Source organism: Drosophila takahashii, chromosome 3R (genome assembly GCF_030179915.1).
Source record: "Drosophila takahashii strain IR98-3 E-12201 chromosome 3R, DtakHiC1v2, whole genome shotgun sequence".
Taxonomy (NCBI): Eukaryota; Metazoa; Arthropoda; class Insecta; order Diptera; family Drosophilidae; genus Drosophila; species Drosophila takahashii.
Genome location: NC_091681.1, coordinates 28125509 through 28144371, shown reverse-complemented (window position 1 = coordinate 28144371; position 18863 = coordinate 28125509). Strand labels below are relative to the sequence as shown.

Below are 18863 nucleotides of genomic sequence, written 5' to 3'. Positions count from 1 at the left end.
ATTAACGGCTGCTTTCCGGGAAGTATAAGAACTAAAGATGCGTATTTATCGGACTCTTTGAATGCCCACGCAGATACATTTTCTTTATAATTTCAGATACGCCCACAATCAACCCGAAAATAACAAAACAACAGCGAAGCCCAATTGTTATAATCATTGGAAAATATTTTGGGATTACAAGATACTGAAAATTGACTTTTCTATGGACCTAAAAGTAGGCAATGTATTTCTAAATGTGATTTGGGGTATTTTGTTATCTTAAGTTATTGGTTATTTCTATCCTAAAAATTGGTTACCAAACCAACATCTCTTACACTTCAATCAAATTCCTTAGTGTACTGAGATCTATATATGTATCCCTCGAGACACTCGACTATCGATGTCAAAACTCTTTGCCAACGGCACTATTTCTATTTCCATTTCTATTTTAAGACATTTTGCATTGCTGATGTCATTTGTTTTCTATGCATATTCTGCTTTTTGTTCAGTTCAGTTCAGTTCCGTTCAGTCCAGCTAGGTATAGTTTTGCCCGATTTCCATCTCAGGGCCGGGAGGCGATTGTTATTGTTGTCACTTGCCGGGGTGATACATCAACTGCTTAATTTGCGAGGTGCAATTTTTAATGGCTGGCCCCCGATCCCAAACGTGGCTAAGAGTAAAAGCATCTCTCGCCCGCCGGTAACAACATTTCTTTGTTGATTATTTTTATTTTTCGAGTGTGCTTTTTTCACTTTTTCTTGCATGCGCCTGTGCTTGTGGCAAGAACTTTCTCTTCTAATTGAAAGCAGTTCGATGGCGGCGGGCGATAAGCCAGCGGAGCGGTCCGTGGAAGGGGAAGCGGTCTGTCGGTCTGTTGGTCTGCTGACCAGCTAAGCAAAGCATCCAGCTGGGCATCTTTTGATGAACCGGCTGCGGCGATGGATTGACGTGGATGTGGAGCTGGTTGGATTCCGCTGCCGCTGCCGATGCCTCAATCTGAATGGTCTTTCTTGGTGGAGTGGCCAGTGGACAGTGGAGCGGATGAATGGCGATCGGCGCATAGTGAGACATTTCTTATGTTTCTGCTTTAATGGGAACTTTATGCAGCCGCAAGGCATTTTATCTCTTTCGTTTCGATTTGAATACGGAAAGAGGCGACGACGGCGGAGACGGAGGCGATAAGCGCCGGCCAGTTGAAAATAAATAATAAATATTTAAAAGTAGAAGCTCACGGGATGATGGGGCGGGGTGTTCGAGCTGATGCTGGAAATAAAAGACTGCTACTACGCGGACAGTGAATGAAAGCCAGCGGAGAACTGGTCGCTTGCCTGGAAGACTTGGGTGCTTTTTCATTTTTTTTTTATCTCCGAGTCGGTTTTTTACTCTTTTTACATACGTTTTTTTTTTTTTTTTTGGTGAAGCTGTGGCATGTCTCGGGCTTTGCGGCTCGGCGTCTGTGTTTCTTTGGCTTCTAATGGCAGCCGTGAGGTGAGAATCGATTTAGTTCGGTTTACGACGATCCCAGATACAAACGCGAAAAAGTTTCTTTTCGGTGTGTGTTGTGCGGCGGATCCGAAAATATAAAAAAAACATTGCCAGGAGTCGCCCCCAGGAATATAGGAGCGGCCACACACCCAGAAAACCAAAAAACCAAATAAGCAAGAGAAAAACCCAGAACTGATTAAACGAACTGCTCGTGAAAGTCCCCGGCTAATTGAGGCAGGTGTTAATCACGGCAATTACGAACTACAAATTGCGCACCGCACTTGGGGTAAATCAATTTCCGTTTTTGCGCAAAAGATCATCCAACAAATTGATTATTATTAATGGCCGGAGCGCCACAGTTGACTAAGTGAGCGTGTCTTGAAGTTACTCGTATAGCCGAAAGCAGCCAAAGCCGGTGGTCTGTAAAATTTCTCTACGCTAGGCCCGCGATTTCCTGGCGGCTAACATTATATGTAGGTGGCTTTGGAGGTGTGGACCCTTGAACGAGGAAGAGAGAATAGGCCTTACGCAAGCCAAAAGACTTAGGCCTAGTTGCATAATTTTTGCAAAATTAAATGCTGTGCCTGTGGGCCAGTGGATGTGGGTATTTTTCTTTGGGAAAAATATCATGGGTTAAGATCACATTCTGTGCATTTCAATTTTTGAGTATTTTTGAGAACCACTGCAATATTTTCAAAAATACCTCATTCTGTTGCCCATCTGGTCAGCCCATTAACATTAGTGGACGTGCTAAGGCATTGTAAAAATTGTGGGTAGCAGTTACCCGCTATAAAAAATTTATTACATAGACCACTGGCAATCTTGACGCCTGTTATGCGGTCATTGAAGCATATAAAGTACTCCGCATTGCAACCAAATAAGTAAAGTAAAGTAAAACCAACTAAATAGGCGAAGAAAGAGGGAATCAAAGCATGAACAAATAAAGTGATTAACTTTTAATACGCTGTAGTCAAAAATTAACTAAGTTTAACTACACATTTTTATTGATTTTGCTTAGTTCTAATCAACAACTAGTGACCTAATAATTTGCAAAATAAATCCTCTTGATTTTAGTTTGAGTCGTAAAATAAAAATCTTTATTCAAATGTAAACACTTGATTAAATCAATCAACTCTAGGCTAAAAAGGGTATTAAAAAAACAACAAGTGCTAAAATCACTCGGCCAAAACAAAAATAAATAAATAAAGCTGCAGAAAAAGTACAGAGTAAAAACAACAAAAAAGCACAGGAAAAGAGAATAATATGGTTAGGCGATAATAAGTTGCAGTTGAAGTTAATTTTTTATGATTGTAATTAGCCGTGGGCAGCTTAAAAAAGGCTAAATTAAATAATAGCAAGCTTTTCGCTGTCGCTGTTTTTGCCGTTTTGGTTGTTATGCGTTCGTAGTTGATGTTGCTGATGTAATCGCATCGCTTAAATCGCGAAAGAAGCAACAGCAGCAATTATGCATCGATATTGGCGACCCAAAGCGACGTAACGTTATTGATAATTATGTTTAATTCGCCCCTTATCGGGTCCAAACGCTTTTTTTTTGCCTTGCAATTTTTACACCCCAGGGGCAGATTAAGCGATTTGTGTTTTTATGAGGACCCAAACAATAGGCAACCCATTAACTTATTCACTAAGAAGAAACTGTTTATTCTTCTGTCACTTATGGTTTCAAATTATAATGGATATTTGAAATAAATACATCATAGGTGTTTATATTAAAAGTTAGATTTAAATCGGAGTATTTCTAGGAACATAGGAAATAAATAGGATGGAAATAAAAATATTATTTAATTTAAGAAGGCTAAGCCTTCGAAACTCTATGATAATATTCGAGTTTTCAACCTTAAGGAATCCAATGATTTACTGCGCCTTCCCATGGATTCCTTGGGAAACCGCAAACCTCTGCTCGCACTGAACTTGACAGCGAATAAACCATTCCAGAAGTCGCCGCTGGAATGTTGCAGCCATCACTTCTGGTGGCGTTGCTGCTCCTGCTGGTGCACTTGGAAAATGCCAGCGGCAAACCGCCCACCCAGGAGCTGCCACGTCCGCTGATCCCGCTGGCCCGCGGACAGGACGGACAGGAGGAGGAGGAGCAGCTGCACCCTGAACTGGAGGCCAAGGCGGCATTCCAAAGGACGCGGAATGGACGCTCGCGGCGTCCCACCCTGATGGATGTGGCCTTGCAGCAGAGTGTGCGGCAGGGACTCGATGCCATGGCCGAGCTGTACGGCCGCATTCAGCCGGAGATGCTGCGCAATGGTGGGTACTGGTGCCACATACTGCTACTCGTTCCTAACCCTGAATCAAATCCTCGAAATCCTCGGAATACCCCGCTAAAGGCCAAACCCTGCAGGACAACCATCCGGCAGCGATGCTTTCCCGCTTCAATGCCCCCACCGCGGACTCGGAGCGCCGGGAGATGGCCGCCTATGCCACCATCGCAGCAGCCAAGGCCTTTCGCAAAAAGTAAGTTCCAGGGGTTTATTTGTGGAGGTGGAAGTGGATATGCTGATATGTTGATATGTATATGCGGACTGTGGCGGGCCATAAGTTCATCAGCCGCAAATATGTGGCTATGACATATGAAAAAAGTTATTGGCAAAAGCGATGAGCATGATTAAAAATCAAAGTGGGTTCGTGGGTGGGCTGAAAAGTAATCTTTATTAAGATAGACCCATGTAATACCCTAAAATAAATAAATAATCATAAATTCAGTTATTTTGTAAGTCATAAAATAAGTTAGGCCTGAAAACTACTATCCCTTTTCTATTGGGTAAATTAGGATTCATATCTATTTCTTTGAATGACACTCTCCGTAAACAAATATTGATTGATGTGGTGAGTTTCTGAGATTCGTGGAAAAATGATTTACCAACTTTGCTTACAAAGAAAGCACCCCTCGGCCCCTGAGCACCCACGATGAGTGGGCATGGCCACTCTCGAGTTTCTGACCCCAGGCAATCTAATGCAAAAATAGCAACAACTATGCACAAAAAAACCAAACAAGTAACGGAAAAGACAAAGGCAAAAAAGTAAGCAATATTATTGAGTTGAGGATACCTACCCCACCCTCTGAGTGCCCCCCTTGCACTCCACAATTACCGCCGGCAACTTTCTCGCTTGATTAACGAGTTCTACGGCATCCATGGCAGCAGCTTCGGCGGCAGCAGAGCTAATGAGTTGGAGCTGGGAATCCGAATGGCCTGGAAGTTGGCTCAAGTGGAAGTGACTCCCCCGGAGAGCGCCCCCTTGCAAATATCGAATCGTAGCCAAAAACGATGGGAGTCCAACTGCGATTGCTCATGACTAAGAGTCAACTTTCACTTTGACATTGAAATGCCGCATAATTGGCAGACAAGACCAAGACACCAACGCCGATTTCAATTCGAATCCCAAATCCAAACTCAATACCATATCCGACCATATTAAGAGCACGGAAAGAAAATTTCTTTATGGATTCCAAATTCACGAGTTTTTAAATCAATTACAAAGGTGCCTAAAAGAATACTACAATATTTTAAAGCATACTTCTAGGCGCATTTTAAAAAGATTTAAAAGGAATATTCGGCCAATAAAGAGGTGGTTTTTTTCGAGTGTGTGGATTGGTTATAGCAAATAAAAGAGGCCCGGGTTAAACGACCTCTTTTGCCGGGCAACGGAAATGGCAGACGCCACCAGCTTCAACTCCAACTACATTTCCATCTCCGTTTTCATCGCCGATTGTTTGCAGTTTTTCCAGTTTTACCGCTGCCAGAGTTTTCACTTTTCACAAACTGTGAAAATCCATGCGATTTTCCACACACACAGAAAAACGCGTCGGGGCTGAGAACTTTCACCCGGGGCAGCCGGCAGCCGAAAAGGCAATTTACCCAACTCAGGTGAATTCGACTCAGGTGCAATGAGCTCTGACCGCGTCGAATGCAAAGCTGCCCGAAATCGCATTTATGTAATTGCAATCAATGGGGCGACACAAGACAACATCGTCCCCAAACTGACCGAACAGACAATTGCCAGACAAAAGATGCTGATGATGATGGCCATTAATGGAAAATGCTCTTTCGGTTCACTCGATGTCCACAATCAAATTACGAAATGGCCAACATGTTTGGTTTAATTAAATATCAACAAATGCCGTCGACTGATGATGATCGTTGCCGATGGGGCTCGTTAATGGTGCCAAAAGCAGCATTTAGCCAAATTAGAAGCCAAAGAAAGCGACAGCGTTAGAAAAATATCACATACTCGTAAGTGTACGCATATAACCGCGCATCTGGGGAGCTTCCACTTCAGCTTCAGATTCGGAATTCGCAATTTGATTACATCAAGACGTCTGACAAACGGCAACAAAAAAAGACAGGGAAAGGCAAAGCTTCAGCTGCTGCGACGCCGACAGCGACGGCGACGTCGACTGAGGCAGCGGCGGTACAACTGATACGCTCGCAAAGAAATAAAAAAACCGAAAACTGAAACACAAACATGAGGCGACTTTCGTTTTCTACCAGCCAATTCGGCCCCAAGCTCCCCGAGTCATACGAAAGTTTGGTATTGTGCTTTTTTTCTCTGCTGTTTTTCAAGAGGGCATTGAACTCACGACGCTGCTGAAAGACAAAAAGCAAACCTACGTTGCGGCTGCGCTTTGCGTCGAGATTGCGTATACGCCGCGTGAACTCAAGGCAAAGGGCGGTTGCACCTTTAATGGGCTTTTCTTTCGAATAAAACAATGCTTAATACGAAAATTGTGCAGAGCATTGACAACCCAACAAAGCCTGGGAAAATATGTTTTTCCACTTTCACCTGCTGAAAAGCTGACGACAAGCTGGAAAACTGGAAAAACGTGCCGAAACGATTATACACTTGCGCATCCCCTTGGCGACCATCGAAAATGGCATTCAATCATGGCCAGGCATTTACTGCAATATTCGTGTGTAGAAAAGTGAAAACTCCTAGAAGATTGATCGCAAGATCGCAGGAAATTATATGCCAGACAGGAAGTCGAGTTGGCCAACTCATGTGATCTGGCCAAGAGAAAGTAGAAACGTCGATGCCGTCTTCTCAACTAAGATCGATTGGTATTGGTGGGAAGAGAAAAAGCAAGCACTAATTAAATGCAATTAAAACGGCAAATTTAGCGTCAGCTCAAATTTACCTGCGCATTGAAAATCAAAATTATAGTTTTTTTGTATCCATTAAAATTCAAAAATGTTTAATGTTTTTTTGCAAGTTTGTATTGTAGTTGAAATTGTCATGCAATCTAATAAAATTTTTAAGGAGACTGAATTTTAGAGAATATAAATCCAGACTGTTTTGCAGACTTTAGAAAATGAGCACAAAATAAATGTTTTGATGTAATAGATTATTATAATTTAGGCCACACAAATGATAATGATATCCCCCATATTTATTTCAAGTAAAGTTTCATTTTCTAAAGTGTAATAATTTAAAAAGTAAAACATTATCTTAAAACTGAATTAGTCATTAGGTTTGAGAAGACCATAAACAATGCATTTCTTGAGAAGCCATAAAGTTAGTAAAGCTTTTCGAGCATAAACCATTCAGTAAACGAAAAGAATCATTAAAAGTGACCCTATATCGGCGACTTCTGCCTACTCATAAACGCACATTACACTCATCAAAAGCGGGCATGTTTCATGACCAAGTCATTATACCCCTTGGGATTTAAACGAAATGAAAATTGACGAAAAAAGAGTTGCTAATAAACGCGGCAAATGAAAAGCAAAAGCGGGTAAATTAAGCCAGCGGCTGCTCAGCGATTTCTTATGCGTTTTCCCGCCTCAATCTCGCACAGCGGCAGTGGGCTTAATTCGGTTTCGATGGTGGATCCCATTTGGAGTCACCACCACCAGCCACCGAGTGGCGAAGCGAACTCGTTTCCAGCGACTTCGCAGTCGAGCGTTTTATAAATAGAAGCCGGCGGCCCGAGCAGTCGGCACTCGATCACGAAATTTGAGCGCAGCCATGTCGTTTGGTCGTCCTCACTCGGTGGCGGGATGATGGTCCTGGGAGGTCCTGGCACCGTCATCCCACTGCCCACCACCACCGCCACTTCAGCCATCCGCCTCGATCTCTTTGCTCTTCGGCAGCTTCCAGCACATCGATGAACTGGCCCGCCAATCGCACACGCAGCGAATCTCCCTGCGACGTACCGCCCTGGAGGGCCTCTGTCCGCCGCGGGATCCGCCGCCCTGCATGCCCGCCTCGGAGCGGTACCGCACCCACGACGGCACGTGCAACAACAAACGGCGGCCCAGGTGGGGAGCCGCCCAGATGCCCTTCAACCGCTTCCTGCCGCCGGAGTATGGCGATGGCGTGGACACTGTCCGGAGCTCGGCAGATGGTAGCACCCTGTCCTCTTCACGGTTCGTCAGCCTCCTGGTTCATGGAGCCCGCGAGGGAGAAGCCCCGCTCACCCTCATGATCGCCCAGTGGGGTCAGATGCTCGACCACGACATGACCTCCACGGCTCAGCCGCGGTAAGTGTTATTGCTATCTATTAATTAATTAAGGGTTTAGAAATTAAGCATTATTTTAAGTATTTGTTTTAGAAAAATTAATAACACCATTATAGCCGATAACAATAATGTAAACTTAAGTTATAACTTACAAATTTCTCCACTTTAAAGTATAAAAATGCTACAATTTTTAAACCTCCCTAAAAATTGCATTTATTTAAAATCACCATCTCAATCGATAATGAACCTTTCAATTGAAATTAAAATTTTATCTTCTAGTTCTATGTATTACCCATAGTTCATAATAACTAAAAATTGCATTTATTTAAAATCACCATCTCAAACGAAAAAGAACCTTTCAGTTGAAATTATAACTTTATCTTCTAGTTCTAGAGCATTCATTTGGTATCTTAAAATATTTTTAAATCTATTTCCCATAGTTTATAATAACTTTTTACCCTATTTACAGCTCCATTAATGGTTCCATACCCAGTTGCTGTGGCGGCAAGGACTTCCACCCCGCCTGCTTTCCCATCAAAGTGCCACTGGACGACCCGTGGTTGGCGCCCCTCAAGGTGCGCTGCCTGGAGTTCCTGCGATCGGCTCCTGCCCAGAGACGCGACTGCGTGCTGTCCTGGCGGGAGCAGACCAACCAGGTGACCTCCTACATCGACGCCTCGCCCATCTACTCGAACAGCGCCAAGTCCTCGGACACGGCCAGGGTCTTCCGGCACGGCCTGCTCGTCTATGGACGCGGGGATCCCGCCGAGGATGTGTGCCAACGCGGGGCCATTGCCACCAAGTGCATTCGATCGGGAGACGGAAGGAGTGGAGAGCAGCCGGGACTGCTGGCCATGCACCACGTTTGGGTGGGCGAACACAACCGGATTGCCCTGGAGTTGAGCGAACTGAATCCCCATTGGAGCGATGAGAAGGTCTACCAGGAGACGCGGCGGATTGTGGGCGCCATGTTCCAGCACATCACCTTCCGGGAGTTCCTGCCCGTCATCCTGGGCAGGGAGGTGGCCAAGCTCTTCGACCTGGAACTGATGCCCTCGGGCTACTACGAGCGGTACAGCTCCAAGGTGAATCCCACGGTGGCCAACGCCTTCGCAGCTGCTGCCTTTCGGTTTGGCCACTCGCTGGTACAGAACTCCTACACGCGATGCGATCGTCACCACAATGTGATTAATAATAGTAAGTTTGGGGAGAGTTTCTGATCACTGATTGCAAATAATAATCTTAATTGTCTTTTTAAGATGTCAGTCTGCATGAGGAGTTCCAGCGTGGTGATATTGGCTCGGCGGGTTCTTTGCATCGCCTTCTGCGTGGACTGGCCTCCCAGCGGGCTCTGAAGCGGGATGAGTTCATCACCCCCGAGCTGACCAATCACCTTTTCCAAACTCCCGGCTTTCCCTTTGGCTTGGATCTGGCTGCCATAAACATTCAGAGGGGCCGGGATCATGGGATTGCTCCTTACAGCGCCTGGCGAGTGCCCTGTGGTCTCAGCCCCATCCTCAGCTGGGATGATTTTGGTAAGTAGCGACCAAGTTTTAATCATTTCTTAAATGAAAATCCTATTCCTAATTGGAATTTTCATAAATATTATTTCCTTCACTGCCATTTTTTTGCTTCGTTTATTTTGTTTAACTATCATAATACAAGGAGTTTATTTCACAAATGAAATGTAACTTTTCATTACACAGAACCAAAGACGTTTGGCCGTTATAAACTGAATTGCACAGTCGGTATCCCTTAAATTTCCTGTAACCAGATATCCAGTACCGAGTATCTTTCTCGAGTCTTTTATAGAACGTGGTCACATTCTTTTTGTTGAAATCTTTCATTAGTTTAGCACCATTTTGAAGACAGGTCGCTGAAGCTAGATTATAATCCATCACCAAGCGTTTCTCAATAAAAAGTAGTTGTCCATTGAACGGCTTCAACTCCAGTTTGTTGTGCGACTCAACCGAAAAATCCTTCGGTGAGGTGGACGTCCAACATTCCAGGGGTTTGGCCAGGACATACGTGTTGCACACAACGAGGACACATATAACTGAACATGCTAAGTTCAACATATTGAAACCGTACAATAGAAACAGAAAAAATACAATGAACTGATTCAAAGTTGTGTGCTCAATTTATATGCAAAGCGAGTATTTTCTTTAAAAAAAATTCTTCAAAAATTACGTAGTTTCCCCTGACCGCTATTTATAAATAAAATTGTAGTCATTTTAAAAACCATCAAAAAGCAATGCTCAATTCTACGAAGTTTTATTAAAATTTGTTAATTTTCTTACGTACATTCCACCCGAATTTTACCCGAAGAGATTTCTGAGTCACCACCATATGTTTCTGATAAAAATGATCAACAATTAACAAGCGACTGATAAGCCAAAAAATTTAAAATTTCTTAAAACTACATTCTTTAGTTGAATCAAATTTTTTAATGAGTAAATACTTTTCTAATCCCAAAAAAATATAAACATCGCAAAAGTTTTAAAAACTTGTGATTTTATATGATTATTAATTTATTTCATTGCTTTTGTACAAATATCCTAATACAACAAAATGTTACATTGTGGTAACAACTGAAATGGGTAGTATTTTTATTTTTTCCATTCACAAATAAAATGATAGTCTTCGTCACATGGAACCGAAGACTTTAGGCCGTTTTCAATTATATTGCATCGTCTTTCCTGTAATTTTCCTCCGCGCCGAATAGATCGCTTGCCAGCTACCCAGTACGTAGTCTTATCGCAGAGATGGTTATTATGGAAGGTCCTCACATCAGCAGCATTTTCAAAACTCATTAGACTACCGTTAAAATTTTGACAGAATGTAGAAGCTAACCGCCAACTCAGATATTTTTGCTCTTCAACATAAAATTGTTTTCCATTGAAGAATCCGAAATGCATGTCGTCATATAATTCTTCCAACTCTTCCGAAGGATCATTGAAAGGGAAAGGTTCCTGGTAGTCCGCTAGCACGTATGTGTTGTAAGCAACGAGTGGACACAAAAATAAAAATGCAAATTTTAGCATAATGAAACTGTATTGTACTACTGAAGCCAAAAGAATTCAATGAACTGAGTTTAGATGTTGCGCCAGTTTTATAGGAAAATCAGACCACGTATCCCCAAACAAATCGTTTTCAGAATTAGTATTCTAAAAATATTTAAAGACATAAAAGGCAGACGTCTAATTTTTGGAAATTCCCAAAAAAAAATAATTATATTGATTGTGTTAAACATCTACAAAAGTGCGAGGAGCCATAAAATGGGTTCTTGACTTTCGAAAAATGATAATCTTCGGTTCTTGGAAATTCGAGTAAGATTTCTTGAAATGATAAGAAATCGAAATTTTTTTAATAAGTTCAATGTTTTGTTTTTATATTTATTAAATATTTATGTATGTTGGTGTATATTTCAATTTTTGTATTAACATGACCCTTACATTTTTTAGCTAACGTGGTGGGTCCGGAGTCCGCCAAGCGTATTGGCCACGCCTACCGCAGCGTGCACGACATCGATCTGTTTGTGGGCGGCATCGCGGAGCGTCCTGTGGTGGGCGGTCTGGTGGGTCCGACCTTCGCCTGCATCATCGCCCAGCAGTTCAGTAACGCCAGGCGGGGAGATCGCTTTTGGTACGAGAACGGCGGCTTCGAGAGCTCCTTCACCCCCGCCCAACTGCACTCCCTGCGCCGCGTGTCCTTGGCCCAGGTCCTCTGCCGCACGGTGGGCGGTGGCACCCTGCAGCCGCACATCTTCATCCCGGCGGAGTTCGAGGACAACGAGCGACAGACCTGCGGCGTGGGCAGCCTGTCGCCCATCGATCTGAGTCCCTGGTTGGAGCAGGATCCCTTTCACAACCAACAGGTGCCCGATCAGGTGTTCACCATCGGGCAACCGGAATTGGGTTCCGTGCAGGTCATCAAGGAGGACAAGGCGGGCTTCTCGAACCGGGTGAAGCCGATGAAACCACAGGTGGAGATTAGCGCATCCTCGAACAGCGGTTTCCATCGACCTCCCAATGGAAATTCGAGCAAAGTTAGTGACAAACTTGACCTAAGACGCAAGACGGTGACGAACAACAAGACGAACAACAATAACCGACAGACCACGCCCCCTCGAAAGACTGTTAATGGAGTCAACAACAAACTGGACAAATCACCAAAGATCACGATCAATATCAAGAGTGTAAATGTGAGGAGACCCGAGGGATCGGGTCCCAAGAGGAGGGTGATTATCAACAATGTGCCTGTAGAGCTAAGAAGTTCAGGGGGTAATGAAACGGACGCAGAGACGGGAACAGGAACTGAAATCCAGGACGATTTCAACGAGGACGAAGAAATGGACATTGAGGAAGTGGTAGAAGTTAGAGCCAACAGGGATGACCCTTTAAAGATAATTAAGACAGAACTGAACCAAACTGAAACTGACTCAAAGACGACGACAGTTGACCAGAACGAAAGACAGTCAACAGAACAACCCAAAACTGAAAGACGTGACGCCAGAGAGCTTGGACCCCCGAAGGACACAAAGACAGAGGACTCGCGACTACTACACCTTCAAGGCAATAAAACCTTTGGGATAAAGCATTTCCAGACTAGCTCCACAGTCAGCTTGGAACGATCCACGCGACAGACCAAGGCACCCAAGATCAGTAAGCCCACGAAAAGGGGGGTGGAACTTAGACAGTACCAGAACAGACCGCTCTATGAAAGACCCCAGAAGGTGGTGGTCAACGGACCGAACGCCGACCAGTACGAGATCGAGATAAACATAAGACAGACGAACAAGAGTCCGGGATCACGACCCTCGACGACTGACTACGCTGAATACACGACTGCCCACAAACCGTACTACGACTCGAACTACGCACCGCACTACGTGGACTATGCCAGCACCACGCCCATTCCACTGCCCAGCTATGGCTACCATCAGCCGCTCTCCGAGATTAGCAGTCAGGGTGTAAGGACCAAGCCACCGACGATTATCTATTTGAACGACAACGACGACAGACGGACCACTACCCGGGCACCCAATATCTTCCAGAACTTCCTGACCTTCGCCACGAGTGGCTTTAATCCGCTAGGCAACCGACGACCCATGCCCACCACTCCTTCGCCCATCTCCCAGAGCCACAAGGAGCGACCCCAGTTCGAGAATAATGTCGTCCACAGTCCCATTAGCAATTCACATATAATCGCAGGGGGTTCTTCCTCCTCCTACTCACCGCGACCACCTTCGGTGCTCTCGTATCCGGTGGCCAGCAGTTCTCAGATTGGCGGCAATCCTGCTTCCGGTTTTCTGCACGCCTCCAGCAGCGCAGTGAGTTCGGGTCACTTTGGCAGCATTTCGGGTGTAGCCACTGCCAATGGAGCGGACAGCACCTTCAGCTTCAATATACGACCACGTCCGAGTCCGGAACTGGGTCCGGTGGTGAGCTCCTATCCGAGACCTTCTTCCAATCAGGGGGGAGGATCTTCCTACGGCCTGGTGGGGCAATCCTCCTACAGACCCGACTACGTGCCCGCCCAGAGCGAACTGTACTACGACAGAGAACTGAGCACTGACCGTAATCAATCGCCATTTTCCGGATCTAGACCACAACAGACATTTTACGGACGGACACCGGAACTTAGGACACCGGAAGCGGGCAACAACAGCAACGAACTGACCCAGACAGAGCACAAACTGTACCTACAGGACTACGACTATGTGAGCAGGACATTGTCCAACTTGACCACCGACGAAAGTCATCCTACTGAACAGGATTCAGATATAGACTACCTGTACGACGAGGACCTACCTAGCAATGACCTGGACCACACGGAGACCCGAAAAGAGACGGACCCAACCAAAAAGTTCGACAAGGACGGCTACATGAGACCACAACTGATGCGAGACTCGACGATTCAGAACTTGACCGGATCCAACGTGACCTCACTGGACGACAACTACGTAATGCCCATGCTGGAGAACAGGACGCAGACGAACCAGGTGACCGAGGTGCCCAGGCCCATGCTGTCCACCTCCAGCCGGAGTGTGACGAACAGCAAGGTCACCGTTTTCCCGGACAGCCTGGGCAAACAGTTGGGCAACGACATTCTCGCCGACGAGACGGACGACTATGTGGACGGGAACCCGGAGGCGCGGCTGAAGGCCCAGCGGCTGAAGCAATTGGCCAGCGTGGCCTTCGCACCCATTACCGTACTGACGAAACCGGACAGACCGGACAACTGGGTGATCTATAACAAGGCCAGTGAGGAGCCACCACTGCCACAGCCACCGGCCGTCAATATGGATGTGGCGCCCACCGGAGAGGTGCCCACGCCCATCAGGAACTTCAACAACGCCTGGCTGAAGCAGGATCTGAAGGTTCAGCCGGAAAGATTGCAGGTTCCGCAATCTACAGAAGAAGTGCCAGCCAGATCTGAATCCTCCAAGGAGGCGAGGGAGGAAACAACAACTGTGGCAGCAGCGGCCAGTAACTAGAAATGCCAAATTAGCCCTAGATTACTTATTTATTTATTTCTACTTTAAAAGCACGAATTAAAATCTGAATTTTCGTAATTGATTGAATCTCGCTTCTACTTCTAATTTCACTATTGGAACGTAGATCGACTAAAGTCGAAGAAATTTCACAAATTAAAGGCCATTGTAAACTGCAGAGTCGGTGTGCCTTAAATTGTTTGTAGCCAGGTATCCAGTAAGTAGTATCCTTCCAGACTTTTTGGGGTAACACTCCATGGGTTTTACCATACGTGTTGCATATAAGGAAATAGAAATTAACACCCAAAATGTAGCCAAATTAAACAATTCTGTTGATAATGATTAACAACTATTAACAAGAGTCCGATAAGCCAAAAATATAAACTTTCTATAAGCTATATCACTATGGACGGCAGTCCATGTAGTGACGAAGCGCACCAGGAGAGTGTGCGAAGGCGACTACTATATATACACGAAGAAATGAAAATCTACTGTGATGGTCCGATCATAATGAATAATACACCTATCGAAAGGTATTGCGAAAACTAACAGGATTGCATACCAAGACTTTAAGAAAATCAATTGGCTTGGGAGAGAGAGCGGTGAAAGTGAAAAAGTGAAAATTTCGAAATTTGGAGCTGTTGGGGCCGGTGGGGATAAATGCCCCCTCGCAATGTTTTAGTTGTATTCCTTTTGAAAATACCCGTCGAATGAGGGGTCATTTGTCAAAATCCGACTCTCCGTTCAAAAGTTATAGCCAAAATAAGATTTTCTTCTTCTTCCCAAAATGAAAATTTAATTCTGTTTGTCCACTTGTCCACTTGTCCACTTGTCCAAAATATGTTTTTTAAGTTCTGAAAATTTGATATGACGTTCATAACATCGATATAAAAAACTTTTGTTCTACCACTTTTGGAAAAACTCGCTAGTTTAGCGGGAAAACAGCTATAAATAGCTAAAAATCGGAAAGCCGTAACTTTTCCGATCGTTCCTATGGCAGCTATATGATATAGTCGTCCGATTTCGATAAAATTAAAATTGAAATTCGGAAATATTTAAAAAGAGTCATATTCTAGAGTAGAAGATAATACAACAAAAACCAAAGAAGCTAGAATTTATTTCCTATTACTTTTCCATTAATTTTCCGATCGTTCCTATGGCAGCTATATGATATAGTAGTCCGATTTTTTAAATAATTAATTCGAAATTCAGAAATATTAAAAAAATAACATCCCCAAAAGTAGAAGGTAATATTTCAAAAAACACCGAAGTTAGAATTTTTTAAAGTTTTTTTTTTCCGATTGTTCCTATGGGAGCTATAAGATATAGTTGTCCGATCCGGTCGGCTCCGACATATATACTACCTGCAATAGAAAGAAGACTTTTGGGAAAGTTTCATCCCGATAGCTCAAAAACTGAGAGACTAGTTTGCGTAGAAACAGACAGACGGACAGACGGACAGACGGACAGACGGTCAGACGGTCAGACGGACAGACGGACAGACGGACATGGCTAGATCGACTCGTCTAGTGATGCTGATCAAGAATATATATACTTTATGGGGTCGGAAACGTCTCCTTCACTGCGTTGCAAACTTCTGACTGAAATCATAATACCCTCTGCAAGGGTATAACAATGAATCAGATTTCTTAGTGACTTAATATTTTACTGATCCCAAAATATTATAATCATCGTAACATTTTTTATTTTTAATAATTATTTTTAATAACTAATTATTCATTTATTTCGTTAATTTTGTTGGACATCATAATACAACAAGAAATTAATTTGTAGTCACAATTGAAAAGCTAAGGGTAGTATTTTTATTTTTACCATTCTGTTTTATCGGTACAATTTTTACAAAACCAATCCCCAAACAAATCGATTCCAGATGTAATATAAATATTAGTTATAGTTCTACGAATATTTAAAGACATTAATAGCCGGAGCTTAATTTCTGGAAATTCCCTTTAAATGCTTCTGATCAACAAGAGTCTCGACTTTCGAAAATTGATAATCTTTTGTTCTTGGAAAAGCGAATGAGATTTCCTAGTAATTTAATGCTCGTCACCATAATGTTATATTTCTATTCTGACTTCAAATTTCAAAAGAATCCGAAATCTTATTTTATAAGTTCAATATTTTGTTTCTTTATTTATTAAATAATTATGTATGTTAGTCAATATTTTCATTTCTGTGTTAACCTGACCTTAACTTTTTTTTAGCTAACGTGGTGGGTCCGGAGTCCGCCAAGCGTATTGGCCACGCCTACCGCAGCGTGCACGACATCGATCTGTTTGTGGGCGGCATCGCGGAGCGTCCTGTGGTGGGCGGTCTGGTGGGTCCGACCTTCGCCTGCATCATCGCCCAGCAGTTCAGCAACGCCAGGCGGGGTGATCGCTTTTGGTACGAGAACGGCGGCTTCGAGAGCTCCTTCACCCCCGCCCAGCTGCACTCCCTGCGCCGCGTGTCCTTGGCCCAGGTCCTCTGCCGCACGGTGGGCGGTGGCACCCTGCAGCCGCACATCTTCATCCCGGCGGAGTTCGAGGACAACGAGCGACAGACCTGCGGCGTGGGCAGCCTGTCGCCCATCGATCTGAGTCCCTGGTTGGAGCAGGATCCCTTCCACAACCAACAGGTGCCCGATCAGGTGTTCACCATTGGGCAGCCGGAGCTGGGTTCGGTGCAGGTCATCAAGGAGGACAAGGCGGGCTTCTCGAACCGGGTGAAGCCGATGAAACCACAGGTGGAGATCAGCGCATCCTCGAACAGCGGTTTCCATCGTCCTCCCAATGGAAATTCGAGCAAAGTTAGTGACAAACTTGACCTAAGACGCAAGACGGTGACGAACAACAAGACCAACAACAATAACCGACAGACCACGCCCACTCGAAAGACTGTTAATGGAGTTAACAACAAACTGGACAAATCACCAAAGATCACGATCAACATCAAGAGTGTAAATGTGAGGAGACCCGAGGGATCGGGATCGGGTCCCAAGAGGAGGGTGATTATCAACAATGTGCCTGTAGAGCTAAGAAGTTCAGGGGGTAATGAAACGGACGCAGAGACGGGAACATCCTACTGAACAGGATTCAGATATAGACTACCTGTACGACGAGGACCTACCTAGCAACGACCTGGACCACACGGAGACCCGAAAGGAGACGGACCCCAACGAATTGTCCACCAAAAAGTTCGACAAGGACGGCTACATGAGACCACAACTGATGCGAGACTCGACGATTCAGAACTTGACCGGATCCAACGTGACCTCTCTGGACGACAACTACGTAATGCCCATGCTGGAGAACAGGACGCAGACGAACCAGGTGACCGAGGTGCCCAGGCCCATGCTGTCCACCTCCAGCCGGAGTGTGACGAACAGCAAGGTCACCGTTTTCCCGGACAGCCTGGGCAAACAGTTGGGCAACGACATTCTCGCCGACGAGACGGACGACTATGTGGACGGGAACCCGGAGGCGCGGCTGAAGGCCCAGCGGCTGAAGCAATTGGCCAGCGTGGCCTTCGCACCCATTACCGTACTGACGAAACCGGACAGACCGGACAACTGGGTGATCTATAACAAGGCCAGTGAGGAGCCACCACTGCCACAGCCACCGGCCGTCAATATGGATGTGGCGCCCACCGGAGAGGTGCCCACGCCCATCAGGAACTTCAACAACGCCTGGCTGAAGCAGGATCTGAAGGTTCAGCCGGAAAGATTGCAGGTTCCGCAATCTACAGAAGAAGTGCCAGCCAGATCTGAATCCTCCAAGGAGGCGAGGGAGGAAACAACAACTGTGGCAGCAGCGGCCAGTAACTAGAAATGCCAAATTAGCCCTAGATTACTTATTTATTTATTTCTACTTTAAAAGCACGAATTAAAATCCGAATTATTAAAATTTCCTGTTATTGATTTTCGTAATTAATTGAATCTCGTTTCTACTTTTAATTGCATTATTGGAACGTAGATCGACTAAAGTCGAAGAAATTTCACAAATTAAAGGCCATTGTAAACTGCAGAGTCGGTGTGCCTTAAATTGTTTGTAGCTAGGTATCCAGTAAGTAGTATCCTTCCAGACTTTTTGGGGTAACACTCCATGGGTTTGACCATACGTGTTGCATATAAGGAAATAGAAATTAGCACCCAAAATGTAGCCAAATTAAACTGTACAACAGAAGCAGAAAAACCAAATGTGGCTCCTTGAAAAACAATTCTGTTGATAATGATTAACAACGATTGACAAGAGTCCGATAAGCCAAAAATGTAAACTTTCTATAAGCTGTATTCTTTAGTTCCCGAATAATTTAATCTGATTTCTTCGTGACTTTAACCCCAAACAATTAGAAGCCCAATTAAATTTTAATTTTGTAAATTTTGTTGATTTGGCATAAACATTGTCAATACAATTTTT

General features: G+C 44.5%; 1 protein-coding gene across 2 annotated transcripts; it reads left to right on the top strand.

Moving 5' to 3' along the window:
- The first annotated feature begins 69 nt into the window (after positions 1-69).
- Positions 70-18329, top strand: LOC108058727 (uncharacterized). 2 transcript variants are annotated; one of them, XM_070216658.1, is made up of 8 exons: positions 70-214; positions 3418-3738; positions 3819-3945; positions 7581-7970; positions 8419-9146; positions 9209-9484; positions 11414-13734; positions 17553-18329. In XM_070216658.1, exons 2-8 carry the CDS (start codon positions 3432-3434, stop codon positions 18270-18272), a joined length of 4869 nt encoding a protein of 1622 aa, XP_070072759.1. In that variant the 5' UTR covers positions 70-214; positions 3418-3431; the 3' UTR covers positions 18273-18329. The 2 variants fall into 2 exon arrangements, with proteins under 2 accessions (XP_070072759.1, XP_044251604.2); XM_044395669.2 differs by lacking the exons at positions 70-214; positions 17553-18329 and adding an exon at positions 1642-1750 and having other exon boundaries at positions 11414-14559.
- The last annotated feature ends 534 nt before the right edge of the window (positions 18330-18863 follow it).